The sequence below is a fragment of the Anastrepha obliqua genome, chromosome 3 (assembly GCF_027943255.1).
Source record: "Anastrepha obliqua isolate idAnaObli1 chromosome 3, idAnaObli1_1.0, whole genome shotgun sequence".
In the NCBI taxonomy this organism is placed as follows: Eukaryota; Metazoa; Arthropoda; class Insecta; order Diptera; family Tephritidae; genus Anastrepha; species Anastrepha obliqua.
Window position 1 is genome coordinate 121,733,882 of NC_072894.1, and position 16,233 is coordinate 121,750,114.

A 16,233-nucleotide genomic window follows, 5' to 3' on the forward strand; every position below is an offset into this window, starting at 1 on the left:
GTCCGACGATTCGTTAGAGGTCTAGGAGATATGCAATCACTTGAAATGATATTTGAAAAAGGCGAGCCAAGAAGCAAGGGTAACTCCTAAAACACTCGGGCTAAAAAGCCCATTGCATTCAAAGGTCAAGAAAGTAAAAGGGTAGATAGTCAAGGAGGAAAGGAAAGAAGTAACAGTTGGGCAGATAAGTACGAGTACGAGCTTTTTCCCTCTTGCAACAGAATCAAGCTTCTTTTTACATTCCTAAACAAGTTTTAAGGGCCTTCAGTGCAGCTTGACTGTCACTAAATAACCTGTTTCTCGCTCCACATCCTCTCAATTATCCATTCTACTACTTCTAATTGGAAAACAGTTGTCATTCCTCCCATAGCGTAATTATAATTATTACCATCGTTTAAGTACCATCTGTTTTCAAAACTTATTTCATTCTTATAAATATGCATAAATTTAAGTTTATAATGGGTGGAGACTTCAACGCGAAAAATACCATCTGGGGGTCGCGCTTAACTACGACAAAAGGACGGGAATTATATAAAGCAGCACAAGAAACGGACTGTGAGTTTCTATCAACAGCTAAACCAACTTACTGGCCAACAGATATCAACAAAACCCCAGACTTGATCGACTTTTTCATAGTAAAAAAAATATCACACAACTATGTTCACATCACTGAGCGAACTGATCTTAACTCAGATCATTCCCAATATATCTAACAATCAGCGAAGCAATTGTCGAAAAAGACCAACCACCAACTCTATACAATAAACACACAAATTGGAAACTCTTTAAAAAAGTCATCCAAGGCAATGCATGCAATAATTCCTCGATCGCAACAGAGGAACAACTAGAAGTAGAAGTTTTCAAGTTTACCCAATATATCCAACAAGCAGCGTGGAGTAGCACACCTTTTTTAAAAATGAAAGTATTCGGATCCTACTATCCCAAAGAAATAAAGCAACTCATAGCAAGGAAAAGACAACTCCGGCGAAAATGGCAACACACACGATTCCCTGGAGCTAAGGCCACTCTTAACAAAGCTTCTCAGGAACTAAGACGAGAAATAAATAATTTAAAAAATGAGTCAATGAGTCGATATTTATCTGAGTTGACAGCTGATAAAAGAAATGACTACTCTCTTTGGAAATGCACAAAATATTTAAAAAGACTAAACTGTCACGTTCCGCCAGTAAAAAATGCAAATGACACCTGGATGAGAAGTGATAGAGATAAAGCTATAACACTTGCAAATCATCTATCCAACACCTTTCAACCGAACGAGAGCCAATCCGATGACTTATATCCCTCCTTAGATCAAGAAACAACTCTAATCCCACATATAACTGTGAGCGAACTGAAAAGAGAAATCAAGCAACTAAAAGACAAAAAGGCACCTGGATTTGATTTAATCACAGCGGAAGTATTAAAGCAACTACCCAACAAAATTCTAGTAAAATTAGTCAATCTATTCAATTCGTCGATCCGACTCCAGTATGTTCCAAGCCTGTGGAAAGTTGCAGAGATGATTATGATTGCCAAACCAGGAAAGGATCCACATATTGTTTCTTCACATCGCCCAATCTCCTTGTTGCCACAAATTTCAAAACTACTAGAAAAGCTCATTCTAAATCGCTTAAAACTAATAATTGAATTTCGCAATCTGATACCTTCACACCAGTTTGGATTCCGCTGTAAACACTCCACCATAGATCAGGTGCACAGAGTTACAGCTGAAATAGAAAAATCGTTCGAAGAGAAAACATATGCTCAGCAGTCTTCCAGGACGTCGCGCAAGCATTTGACAAGGTTTGGCATGAAGGCCTTATCAACAAATTGAACTCATGCCTGCCACTTCAATACAGTGCATTTATAAAATCGTATATAACTGAACGGTATTTTCGCGTAAAACAAGGGAATTAGTATTCCAAATTGCAGAAAATAAACGTTGGCGTGCCGCAAGGAAGTATCCTTGGACCCCTTCTTTACCTTATATATACAAAAGATATACCAATACCTCCAAGCACTATGATCGCCAACTTTGCTGACGACGCAGCAATCCTCGCAACTGGAAAAACCGCCGAAGTAGCTGCAACTAAACTTCAAATCGCTATAGACGCAGTAGAAAAATGGACGAAAATTTGGCGAATAAAATTAAATAGTAACAAATCAATTCATGTGATCTTTACCAATAAAAAAGTAAACCATCACCCAATAATGCTACTAGGCGCTCCAATCCCATACGCAAATACTGCCAAATATCTTGGTATAACCCTCGATGCTAAGCTACGTTGGAAGGAGCATATAAAAATAAAACGAAGCGAACTTAATTTGAAAATATTAAAAATGAACTGACTCATTGGACGGAATTCAAAACTCTCCATATATCTATAACAAAATAATGGTATACAATCAAATTATCAAACCCGTGTGGTCTAATGGCGCTCAAATTTGGGGCTGTGCCAGTCAAAATAATATTAACATAATCCAACGATTTCAAAATAAAATTATCAAAAATATTGTCAACGCACCTTGGTACGTTCTCAATGCAGATATTCATCGTGACTTCTGCATTCCTACGGTTGCTGAAGTTATTAAAATACAAGCAGAAGCCCACTCTATCAGGCTCCAGAGGCACATTAACGAGGAAGCCAGCAAACTTCTCAACACCGCAGGCCTAACCCGACGACTCCAGCGAAAAAACCATATGATCTTATCGGTAGTTAATGTAAAGAAGAGATTTAAAATTCTCTTCATAAAAACCCTACAAAATTGTTAAAATCATACTGCTTGTTAGTTTCCCTTAAACTACTTGTAGTGTCAACAAACATTGTATACCTATATCGCACCCTAAATACAAAAGGGTCACAACTCAAAATGTACTTCTGCTGAAATATGAACGAGACGTTATCAATAAAACGGTCCGCGGATGACATATGGCAAAAATAATTTTTTTTGTTTTTTGGTAGGATTGTTATAAGCTTACATGGCAAATTTCAGCGTGATATGTCACATAGTTTGTTTTCTGTGCTACTGTAAACAAGTCAAGCTCGAGTGTGGAAAATTTTGAGTTATGACGCTTTTGTATTTAGGGTGCGATATATAGTTAAATGTTTGTAAAAAACAAAAAAAAAATTACGGATACTGCTCAGATATCATCTTAGTGATTTCTATTTCATATTTTTTTGCTGTTTGTATAGTTCCTGAAGTGTGAACTTAACCATGGTCCGTCGCCACCAATCCACGGAGGCATAACTGATGATTGGACAGATAAGTGCTGTGTATGTCCTAAGGCCACAGCAGGTTTCAGAACTCAGCTTTTATCAAAGGCTCTACGGCATTGTTGAAAAATCTTTACACGCGATCCACCCTCAGCGAAACATGTGTCTTCCAAGTCAGTTTCTTATCCCAGATTACTCCTATATGTGTAATTTCGTCAGTAAGACTGAGTGTTACACCTTTCAGTGCTGGAAGACTAAGCTCAGCCAATTCTCGTTTTCTCGTGAGCAAGACTAAGGTAGTAAAAAGTCGTAAGGTAAAGAGACGATAGTTTCGACACTATTCCCACTCTTCTAGTACTTGATCTTTGCAACAACGATATATGTAGAGCATAACTCTTTTAACATCGTGTGTTCCACCAACCTTGGCATGATAATACTTATACATGCCCGCGGTCTCACACTCCCTCCGCAATCAAGGATTCGTCTGCACGACATAGCACCTAGACCACAGATATGTACGCTGGTGATATAACATACCCATGGCTCTTGTATTAGTATTATGTGTGGACTTGTTTGCAATTTTGCATGTCTACGGCAATGGAGAGCCGTAGACACTTTGCTATGCTGCAGGTATGCAATCAGTTAAACTCAATGTTGAGCACGCTATTGCGGAAACATAGATCAAAACCATTAGAATTGTTCCGAAAAATGTATTTGTGGTCTTAGAGGGCAAATTTTTTAATAAAAAAAGATTAAGAAATTGGCTAATAAAAGTCGAAGATCCTTTTTCTGTCTTAACCACTAAGCGATAGCAAAACCTTCGCTATTGTTCCCCCTTTGCTATGCCACCTCCAGCACTATTATTCTCATTATTATGAGGAGATTTAGCACTGTGACCTGAAAGAGCTATTATTCCCACTTTAGGGATTTGGAATATTTCCCTGCTTCCTGAATTCGTCCTATTTTATATTGTAGAGTTATGGTAAACTATGTTTACGCTGATGTTTGGGACGTATACGTTGGGTATAACGTCTATTGGCGTAACTGAAACTGTTAATTTCAAAATGTCATAACTTTTTTTAAAAAAATCGTACAATAATTTAAAAAAATGGGTTTTAAAGCTAAAGAGTTGTACTATGCGACCTTTTCGTCGAAAATTGAAAAAAAAAATTTTCTATCCCAAAAAAATTTATCAAAAATGTCTAAAATGGCCATTTTTTGACCTTTTAGGCTTCATTTACCAAAAATCCTGACGTGGTGGAGCATTTTGAAGGTCAGATTCGTTTTCAGCGCATAAAAAACTACAAGAAACAAGTACAGCCATTCTAGAAACTGAAAAAAGTTAAATTTCGCAGGCCTGTGTAATTCAATCTACAATGCCCTGTTAGAATTTCTGCAATAGTTTTAAAATTATTCTTATTTAATTCCATACAATTATCATATTATATATCGATTTCAGTAGCAATATTTATACGAATATTAGTCCCACCATTCATATAACCAATAATTCGATGTATGGAATTTGGTAACAGTGGATGCATCATTTTTGTTTTTTAATTATGAAATGTCTTGTAATATCTCAGTACGCAGTTTTCTCTACAGTGCATGCATTTATCCTACACATATGAAACTATACGAGTATACAAATATTAATACAACTATTTCTATTACCTATTCCAGCATGGCCTGCATTCAAGATGGATTGGAACAAATGAAATTAGGTGCGGGAAATCTCTCATTCACAACAGACATCGACTTTCAACGACCGCAAGCGAATAACAACATCACAGACAGCAGTTCGGACAATACCTGCCAACATCGATGGACCCCCACGCATGGCTACCGCGACAAGGGAATCGGTGTGATGACAAGCCTGCTGGGTTGTATGAAACCGATACTCTCCTTTATGACCAAGACTGGCGTTATCGAGATCAAAGATCCAAAAGATTACGCATGGGAGATACCATTTGAATGCATCACAGGCTTGGAGTGGCTGGGTAGCGGTGCACAAGGTGCCGTTTTCAGTGGCAAACTGAATAACGAAATTGTGGCAGTGAAGAAAGTGAAAGAACTGAAGGAAACAGATATTAAGCATTTAAGAAAGTTGGATCACCAAAATATAATTAAGTTCAAGTGAGTATCCAAAGGATAGTTTTTAAGGGGGGAAGCTGGTCTAGAGCGCAAAAAATGGGCATATTTTATGAATTTATTTTGACTCAACAAAGGAATCAATCGAAAATCTGTGAAATAGGTTTAATAATATAGCTTTCATGGTACAAATACAAAATTTTTCGTCTGAATTAATTTCAAAATGGCCGCTGTCCAGCAGTTCTCCTAAGGCGCCTCTTTTTCTAGTGGGTCCATTGCCGAAGACGTAAACTCCTTAATTTTTGTCCTGGATCAAAAAATAAAATTTTTTTAGTTTCTATATAACAACAGAAAGAGACGTACGTAGGATTTTTTCGATATTTTGTTTTTTCGCGAAATGGTGCACGTTTGAACAAAAAGTTACAATTTTCACTATAAAGAACGACATAAAATTGTTGATTAAAAAAAAAACTATGTAATATAAATAAAAAATCCTACGTACGTCTCCGGAGAAAGGTATTTCGAATGTATTGTCAAAATTTCGTAAGAATCGGTAAAGATTTGTTCGAGTTATGTCTTCGGCCAGTTTAAAAAAAGTGATTTCGAGAAAAACGCGTTTAAAGTTGTAAATAGCGTTCGGGGCATACCTGCGAGGCACTGTCGTCGAATGAAAAATTTGGGCATTTAGACATTTTTGCTGGCATCCCTCATTTGGTATATTATTTCTAAGACCCTAAAGCACCTTTTAAGACAAAAAAATTTTTTTCGATTTTTTCAAAATTCTAGACCAGCTTCCCCCCTTAAGGGGGTCTTCTGGTCTCCAGCGAAAAAAAAAATCGATTTTTTTTTTTTTGCATAATTTTGTTGTATGTGTATGCGAGAATACGCCACAGAAAGGATTGTTTGAAAATCGCATTTTTTCACATTTTTCTGGGCACCGAAGTGTACCCTCCTCCGGCCGTTTTATCATAAACTTTATCTTTTTGTGTTTTTTAAGCATTTTGGTCACACTTTTCATAGTAGTTATACTCCGATTTCAATGGTTTTGGTCTTAAAAGGTTCGGAAAACTTACCGCTAAGTTTCCCCGTGTACGATTTTTGAAATTTTTTTTCATTCCATTTTTATAACCTTTTAAAGTTCAAAAAATGAGCAAAAAAAAATTTTTTTTGCAAATTGTTGCATAACTTTTGAAAAAAATTTAAAAAAAAAAATCTGTCACGGGAAAACTTAACCAGGGCAACTCTGAAGACAACGCATATCTAATTTTTGCTTTCTGATTACCCAGGTGGAAAAACCGTGACCAAAATGGAGACCTGTTTCGTTTGGAGGTGGACGTCTTCAGCGCCATTTCAAGGTCGCGGGTGTTAATTTTTTTCAAAGTCAAAACCATTTTTTAAAAGCCAAGACATGTACCTTTAAAATAAAAAAAAATTTTTTTTTAAATATTCACAGGATTTGTCACAATCAATCCCCAAAAAAACCCTTCATTTCAGGGCCTCGAGACCAGAAGACCCCCTTAAGGGGTTAGGGGTAGTCAGAGGCCCGAAAAAATGATGATTTTCACGAATTTTTTTTTGCTACTTAATTAATTTATTTAACAAAAATAAAAACATAGCATAAAAACATCATGTTTTAACTTGACTTCACCAAAATTTCAAAAAAAAAAATTAATAATTGCAAAAGTTATCGCTGTTTGTGTGAAGCCCGTTTCTCCAGAAGTCCCTTGCGGTGAACATCACAAGTCCTTGCAGATTCATCTAAAACCAATCGGACAAGAAAAATTAGTTTTATTAATAGATAATCTTGTGCCTGATCGAAGCTTTTTTTTTTTCAAAATGAACAAAATGGCGGCCTCAGAAAATTTTTTCCAGATTTTAGAAAAAAAAACCAACAGTTAATTGTTAAAAAAAAATCGAAATTTTTGAAAAAAAAAAATCCTTCGATCAGGCACAAGTTTTTTATGTTTTTCAAAAGCTGTATAAATTTTATTGAAATCTACGTAGCGGTTTTTAAGTTACAGTGTTCACCAGTTTGAAAAACATAGTTTTGAGAAAAACGCATTTAAAGTTTTGCTATCGGCTCCGGAGCGGCCGAGCGCCCTTTGTTAATTGTTGAATAACTTGAAAAGTATTTGTCGGATTCACTTCAAATTTTTACACAATATTTTTAAAACATTATACTTTAAGAAAATGCAAAAAAAAAAAAATCGATTTTTTGAAAATTCTGACTACCCCTAACCCCTTAAATGTTTCGCTTTTTCTACTCGCGCGCACTAGCCACTTGGCCAAACTTAATTCTAAATACTAAAATGTGCACGGGTATTAAAAGTTCGTTCTGAACCGAATTTAGCACTTCTTTTCATTTTACTTCCTTACATTTATAAATATTTGCAGGGGTGTTTGCACACAACCACCTGTATATTGCATAATCATGGAGTTTTGCCCCTATGGTCCATTGCAAAATATTCTGAAGGAGGAGAAAGTGATGCTGCCATCTCGCCTAGTGTCATGGTCGAAGCAAATCGCACACGGCATGCAATATTTGCACTCGCATAAAATCATACATCGTGACTTGAAAAGTCCTAAGTGAGTAGAAGCGTTTGAAAATAGTGGAATACCTATATTTTTATTGTTTAAATGACGTTTTCCTCGTTAGTATTCTGATCGGCCAACACGAGATAGTGAAGATCAGTGACTTTGGTACAAGCAAAGAATGGAATGAGATTAGCACGAAAATGAGCTTCGCCGGCACAGTGGCTTGGATGGCACCTGAGGTGATACGAAACGAGCCGTGCTCGGAGAAGGTCGACATTTGGTCATACGGCATAGTGCTCTGGGAGATGCTAACATGCGAGATACCCTACAAAGACGTTGACTCATCAGCCATCATTTGGGGTGTGGGCAATAACTCATTGAAACTACCGATACCGTCCAGTTGCCCAGAGGGTTTCAAGTTATTGGTGAATTTATGTTGGCATACCAAACCCCGCAACCGTCCCTCATTTGGGCAAATATTATCGCATTTGGAAATCGCTGGCCCGGAGCTATTGCGTAAAAGCGACAAGGTATACTTCGAAGCGCAACAGTCTTGGAAGGAGGAAGTGCGATCGCATCTTAAAGAAATTACACAAAATGGCACGAGCATACATAAATACGAACAGGATTTGATTAGACGGCGCACGGCCGAGTGGCAGCATGCGCAAGATATACGACTGGTCTATGAAGATAAGCTGGAGAAGACAAATCGACTGTATTTAGAATTAAGTGAATGCATGACACAACTACAGGAAAAAGAAAAGGAAATTGCAATGTAGGTTTCACAAATAGGTTTTTAAGAGAAATGTAATTGATAATTTAAAAATTTTTAATTTCATATTTTAAGGCGTGAAAAACAACTGCCAGGTTACAAACCAACAAGACGCTTGGGCAGCACACTGCGAAAAATACAGAATTATCGTAGACGACTTAATCCACCCATGACAACACCAGGAAATGCTCAACAACAACAACAGTCATCGACGCCTGATCCTGAGACAACGCCAGAGGTAAATTATGACATTTATATCGGCATTTCAAAATGCTGGTTCCCAAAACATCGACCCTCGTAGTGACATTCTAGATGAAATTTGTGTTAGGTTAGGTCATATTGTTCGGTCGAACAGGCTCTTTGTGATACGTGTGGGTTTCGTACTCAGGAATAATTTTAATGGATTCAATATCCGTAAGTTCCTTAAGAAGTTTGAGCACTTCGCTTGACAGATGAGGTAATGTATGGTATGCTCCTCCTCCAGATCCCGTCTATTTCTAGAGAAGGACTCACTATCTGACAGCGTGTAAGGCAAGTGTTCTGTCTATTAAGCAGTTTACACATTTTAAGAATAATTTTTTTATGAGGATACCTGGTGTAACTGCCATGTAGCTTCCCTTTATGTCGCTATTGACTGAAAACAGACAATATGCGATCGAAAAGCTTCAGTAATTTCTGTGATTGATCTGCTGTGTTTCACGGCCGCTGTCACACACTGAACGGCTTTTAAAATAGCTATAAGCACGGCCTGAGATACGAGGTGTGTTGAAAAACGAAATTAAGTGCGCGGATGTATTCCGAATGTTGACTGTGTCATACGGAGACGCTACTTTGGACCAAAGCAACGTTTATCGGTGGTACAATATGTTCTCAGAAGGCCGAGAAGATGTGAACGACGAAAAGCGTGCCGGACGCCCGAGCACTTCAACAACAGACGAAAAAATTGATGAAGTGAAGAAAATGGTATTGTCCAATCGTCGAATCACCGTTAGAGAAGTTGCTGAGGACCTAAACATATCGATTGGCTCGTTCTATTCGAATTTTTTTGAATGATTTGGGCATGAAACGGGTCGCTGCAAAATTCGTACCAAAACTGCTCAATTTCGACCAAAAGCAACATCGCATGAACATTGCTAATGAGATTTTGGACTCTGTCCGCGACGACCCAAATTTGCTCCTGAGGGTAATAACTGGTGACAAATCGTGGGTTTATGGTTATGACGTGGAAACAGAAGCTCAATCATCTCAATGGACACTGCCGCACGAACCAAGACCGAAAAAAGCGCGCCAAGTTCGGTCGGATGTAAAAGTTTTGCTTACCGTTTTCTTCGATTGCAGGGGCGTTGTGCATCATGAGTTCTTGCCACAGGGTGAAACGGTCAATAAGGAATATACCTGCAAGTTATGCGCAATTTGCGCGTAGCAATCCGCCAGAAACGCCCGGATTTGTGGAAGAATAAAAATTGGTTCTTGCATCACGATAACGCCCCTGCTCACACATCATTGCTTGTGCGCCACTTTTTGGCCAAAAACAGCACACTAATGATGCCACAGTCACTGTATTCCCCAGGTCTGGCCCCCTGTGACTTTTTCTTATTTCTTGTTCCCGAAACTGAAGAGGCCCATGAAAGGAGGACGCTACACTACGGTTGACGAGATAAAGAAGGCATCGAAGGAGGAGCTGAACAAGATAAGAAAATGATTTTTTGAAATGCTTCGAAGATTGGAAAAAACGTTGGCACAAGTGCATAATATCTCACGGGGATTACTTTGAAGGGGACAAAATAGATATTAAAGAATAAATAAATAATTTTTGAAAAAAAACACAAAAATCGCGATACTTTTTGAACACACCTCGTATGTTACGGTATTCCGACTAAATTATGATGTACCGAATACACCGCCCGCTGACCTGTACAACGGAATCAATATTCCTCCAATCTTTAGCGGTTGGGTCATAAATTTAATATTTTATGTTAGAGTAATATTATAATTTTTTTTTGTCCGCCGTAGCCGAATGGGTTGGGAGTGCCCAGGTTCGAGTCTTCGTGCATGAAAAATCAAAATGATAGAAAGCGGTCGCCCCTCAGCAGGCAATGGTCTCCGAGTGTATTTGTGCCATGAAAAAGCTCCTCATAAAAATATCTGCCGTTCGGAGTCGGCTTAAAACTGTAGTAAAAGGTGGAGCTCGGCCAAGAACCCAATAATTATAAAATTGATATCCAAACAAAATAGAGTCGGGCTGTCTGTAGTGAAGTGTGTAATTTGGGAAATTATCATTGTCCAACAAAATCTTGAGTTGAGTTGAATTGCCCTCTTTAGCTCATAAAATCTCTGGAGACAATTGAAATATTATATACAGGGTGGCTGATGAATTTTGCTACATTAAGAAACTCAAATAACTTTTTTTTTAGTGTATGGAATTCATTTATTTTTTTTTTCAAGTTGAAGGTCATTAAATTTTATTAAATGTAACTTAACTAGTTTTAAAAATAATTGAATTTAAATGCCCCCCATGCTCGTTGACGCAAGTGCGGCATCTTAGTAAAAAGTTGTTCATTGTTGCTTTGAGAGTTGCGACAGGAATAGCCGCAATTGTTGCCCGAATGGATTGTTTTAGTTCATCCAAATTTGTTGGCTTTGTTTTATAAACTTCTTGTTTACAAACCCCACAAGAAAAAGTCAGGTGCAGTAAGGTCAGGCGACCTGGGGGGCCAACGAAATTCGGAGTTTCTTGAAATCAGTTTATTGGGAAATTTTCGTCGCAACTCTGTCATAACAGTCTGGGCTATGTGAGACGTTGCCCCATCTTGTTGAAACCACACAGAGTTGAAAGGAATTCTCTTTCGGCGTAGTTCTGGATAGAAAAATTCTTTCAGCATTTTCAAATAACGGTCTCTAGTAACCGTAACGGTGTGACCATTTTCTTCAAAAAAATAAGGCCCGACAATACAGCGTGAAGAAACCGCACACCACACTGTCACGCGAAGAGGATGCAATTCCGTCTCGTGGAGTATCTGTGGGTTAGAAGTACTCCATATTCGACAATTTTGTTTGTTCACATTGCCGTTTAAATCGAAATGGGCCTCATCAGACATGAAAAGGCAGTTTAACATGTTTTGGCCTTCTTCCACCATTTGCAGGATCTTCTGGCAAAATTCCAAACGAATCGGCAAGTCTGCTGCATTCAGTTTGTTAACCATTTGAATTTTGTAGGGAAATAAGTCTAAATCTTTGTGCATTATTGTTTGCAAAGACTGTCGGCTGACACCAAGTTGAGCAGATAAGCTTCTTGTTGAAACCCTTGGATTGCTTTGTATAGCTGCAGCTACAGCAGCGATCGTTTCCTCCGTCCGAACTGGTGGGTTTCGATGATAAGGCCTTCTTGCGACTGTTCCTTGCTCAGCAAAATTATTCACCAGTCTCATTATGGTCCATCTGCTCGGGGGATCGCCGCCAAACATCCGCCTGTACTCTCTCTGTACCAAAACTACGGACTCCAGTGCGTGATAGCGGCGGACTATCCAAATTCTTGTTTGCGTGTCCCAGTTATCCATTTTAATAAATTTTAAAGATCAATCTGCAAATTAAAACAAAAATGGAACAGATAACTTAAAAAGAAAAAAAGTTATTCTAAATTTTTTTGGTAGCGGCTTTCATCAGCCCCCCTGTATTATTTAATATTTTTACGATATTGTCTTCATTTAAGGGAAGTATGATCCCTCAAATTCTATTTTATATTGTGCCAAAATTTCTTATGAATCCATGTTGCGTTTTACAAGTGCCGCCTACTAAGTGCAAATTTCCATTGACTCGAGGGTATTATTGACTACAAAACTACCATTTGCCTTTGGGGTATCGATCTTGTCGCCCAAATCTCGCCGTATTTTTAAGAGTGTAACAGATCCAGAGCAACAGAAGTGCAAAATTGACGAAACTTTCAAAAACTCAAAGAAAAATTTTCCATTCGCATCAAGTTGATTTGATTAATAGGAGCGAGCGTACTCGTATAATCTCGTATCCTTCAGCAAGCTCGATCACCAGGTTCTATTTGAGCTCTGTTAAAGCCAATAAGGCTGTCATCTTTACATTGCCATGAAAATCTTCTCAAAGTGCATCTAGGAAATATGCAGTTTTGGCAAGATCGGGTCAAACGAAGAGTGGTATTGGATACATGAATTGGTTGAAATGAAGAAGTTTATGTCGGGTGAGATCTCTCCTTTTGCAGCACATACACCTGTGTTCACAATAATAGCAGCGCAGCGTGTTGTAAAGTTTTGACTATTTATTTATTTTTCATTTATTTACCTATTTTTTTCTTATCTTTTTACAAAAATATTGTCTATACTACAACAAAAAGTATATAACTCAAAATTAAAAAAAAAAAAAAATCAGTAAATTTTCATCAAAATTTTAAATCTTTTAGCCAGATTTTTTAGAACGATTCGAGGTATGGAGTTTTGTAGGCCATTCAATTATAGTAAGACTGCTGCAAAATCTAGAATAAAACTGTGCCCATCCCTACGATAGCTCGTTCTAACTTTATAAATATCAACTTGATTTGGATTTTACCAGCTTAAGAGTTCTTGTTGTAGGATCTTCGATAGGTAAATCCTGTCACAATAAATGCTTAATAATCCCTTTTACTACAGCTTTACAACATAAACTCAATTTTTTGATATATTTTGACCTATATGCATATTTTCCCAATCACAGAGTCCTCTTAAAGCCATGCTGTATGCGCAGGTGATTAGCTTAAATCAGACCAAGTCATACTGCGTTTCCACGCAGAAGGCGAAGAAGAGCAGACACCGACGAGTTGGTTCGGGTAGTTTTGCAACTGCACCCAAATATAGTCCAAGTCGGGACCGACGCTACCAGAGCGAGCCCGACAATCGTAAGAACGTAAAGCTAGTGGACACCGAAACTCAGACAGATGCCATGGATATTAGTGAGACGGACATTAGTCCAAGTGCGTGCTTTGCAATGCGCGATATCTCAATGACTCTTGCGCCCGACACCGAGCTGCCCTCCTACGAGGTTTTGTATGCAATGGATCGCATTAATCAGCGCCAGCCAGCGGAGCCACAAACTGCTATGCAACGTGCACAACAACCATCACAGCACCTAAAGGAGCAACAACCACAGACCGATGTGCCAGTAGAAGCGGCGACGACGCCTACTAGTCTAAATGGTAACTCCATGACACCTTCAGATGTGACTTTCCAAGATGCATGCTCTAGTCCTGACCAATTGCTCGACGATGTGATCAACAGCAACGAAAGGCTTGACATACCCGATTACTGCAGTTCCAATGAACACCTCGATCGACTTGGCGAAAAAGTGATCAAGTTTATCAATGAGAATCGACTGAGTATACAAACCACAACAACGCTAAGTAATCATGGTGAGGTAGCGACAACCCGTTTACAAGCTGACAATGGCAATGAGAATGTGAGCGAAAGCATTGGCACGACAACGCAAGATTTGAATCGGCACAGCTCGACGGAACGTATGACACCGCGAACGAGTAGTGTACGACGAAAACATCAACACAGTTTAGAGAGGTCGGTGCCTGCCGAAGCGCATGCGCAGGCGCCCAGCAATGCAAATGGCGAGTCTAAGGAAGATCTCTTCGATGATAGTTGGTCGGATGAGGAGGGCGAGGATACAGATTACAATTACGGCCTACGACGGAGAAGGTAAGTGAAATTAAAATTCATAATAGCTCAAACAGAATCTTAGAATACCCGACAAATTTAGATGTATTCAAAAATATTTTAAAGCAGTCGTAAAATCAGCGCGATTTTTGAAAAGAATTACTAATGAAATAGTCTCCTTTCTCCATTATTCGCAGCATTGGACGCCTTCCCATAGGCCGTGGCATGCGTGCGCGACGTTGCTATAAAATACCTATCATTCCCAAAATTCCCATCCACAAACGAAACGTGACTGTCGTTTCGGATGAGGAAAATACCTCCGAGTATAGCCACTCACCATCCAGCCAGCATTCAACGCTCGAAAGTAATCCTGATGAAGTACTCAAACAAATGAAAGCCACACAGAAGTGCGTCGCCACAACCGCTACAACGGACACCGAGGAAGAGGTCTCGTCTAGCAGCAGCAGTGACGATGGCGATGACGTGAAAACGCAGCATGAACGTCGCCCAACAACAACAGCAGCAACACAACGACAAAGACGTGAACAACGACAACATCAACAAAAATATGCAAATGCACCAACAACACGAGCAATAAGTGTGACACTTACAGCGCCAAGCAATGCGCTGCCCATTTTGCGCAAACGCAGTGATGTAATTTCCATACCCACGTATGAGGCGGACGGTGCTGTGGATATGGTGTAAGCTAATGTACCATGAAGTCACGTACAAGGCAGGCTCAGGGACTATGCCTTTAACATACTCGTACCATGATGCATAGGTATTTGCATGAGGCTATAGTTCCAACTACTTAAAAACAAAAATTATATATATATACATAGTTCGTAAAAGAATAAGAGAAAAATTATAAACGCAAACAAATTTGCTTTAGTTCAAGTATCTCACAAAATTTAATGCCCTGTATTTAATATTAAATCTACCAATTTATTACTTAAGTAATCGATACGATAAGTGTACAACAAGTCAGACATCTTGTCATAGTAATTAGTCATACATGAATGCATACATACATACACACAGGATTACATTAAATTAGTACTCATTACTTCATATTTATGTAAATGTTAAAAATGAAACAAATTGTGCACGTCACATACACACGTACTTATAAAGGGTTACATTATTTAAATGTTGTATGACTTGCAGTAAGATTCCGAAATACAGGGTGGCTGATGAATTTTGCTACATTAAGAAACTCTAATAACTTTTTTTTTAGTGTATGGAATTCATTTATTTTTTTTTTCAAGTTGAAGGTCATTAAATTTTATTAAATGTAGCTTAACTAGTTTTAAAAATAATTGAATTTAAATGACCCCCATGCCCGTTGACACAAGTGCGGCATCTTAGTAAAAAGTTGTTCATTGCTGCTTTGAGAGTTGCGACAGGAATAGCCGCAATTGTTGCCCGAATGGATTGTTTTAGTTCATCCAAATTTGTTGGCTTCGTTTTATAAACTTCTTGTTTACATAAACCCCACAAGAAAAAGTCAGGTGCAGTAAGGTCAGGCGACCTGGGGTGCCAACAAAATTCGGAGTTTCTTGAAATCAGTTTATTGGGAAATTTTCGTCGCAACTCTGTCATAACAGTCTGGGCTATGTGAGACGTTGCCCCATCTTGTTGAAACCACACAGAGTTGAAAGGAATTCTCTTTCGGCGTAGTTCTGGATAGAAAAATTCTTTCAGCATTTTCAAATAACGGTCTCCAGTAACCGTAACGGTGTGACCATTTTCTTCAAAAAAATAAGGCCCGACAATACAGCGTGAAGAAACCGCACACCACACTGTCACGCGAAGAGGATGCCATTCCGTCTCGTGGAGTATCTGTGGGTTAGAAGTACTCCATATTCGACAATTTTGTTTGTTCACATTGCCGTTTAGATCGAAATGGGCCTCATCAGACATGAAAAGGCAGTTTAACATGTTTTGGTCTTCTTCCACCATT

At 38.5% G+C, this 16,233-nt stretch overlaps 1 protein-coding gene across 1 annotated transcript in view; it reads left to right on the top strand.

Moving 5' to 3' along the window:
* The window catches only part of LOC129241456 (mitogen-activated protein kinase kinase kinase 13), a 46,679-nt gene extending 31,227 nt beyond the window's left edge, over positions 1–15,452 (top strand). Inside the window, exons 2-7 of the mRNA XM_054877784.1 lie at positions 4,896–5,348; positions 7,698–7,889; positions 7,960–8,613; positions 8,686–8,848; positions 13,327–14,312; positions 14,468–15,452. Coding sequence (XP_054733759.1) covers positions 4,896–5,348; positions 7,698–7,889; positions 7,960–8,613; positions 8,686–8,848; positions 13,327–14,312; positions 14,468–14,975 — 2,956 coding nt within the window. The 3' untranslated portion in view covers positions 14,976–15,452. The remainder of the gene's footprint in view (positions 1–4,895; positions 5,349–7,697; positions 7,890–7,959; positions 8,614–8,685; positions 8,849–13,326; positions 14,313–14,467) is intronic.
* Positions 15,453–16,233: the final 781 nt, after the last annotated feature.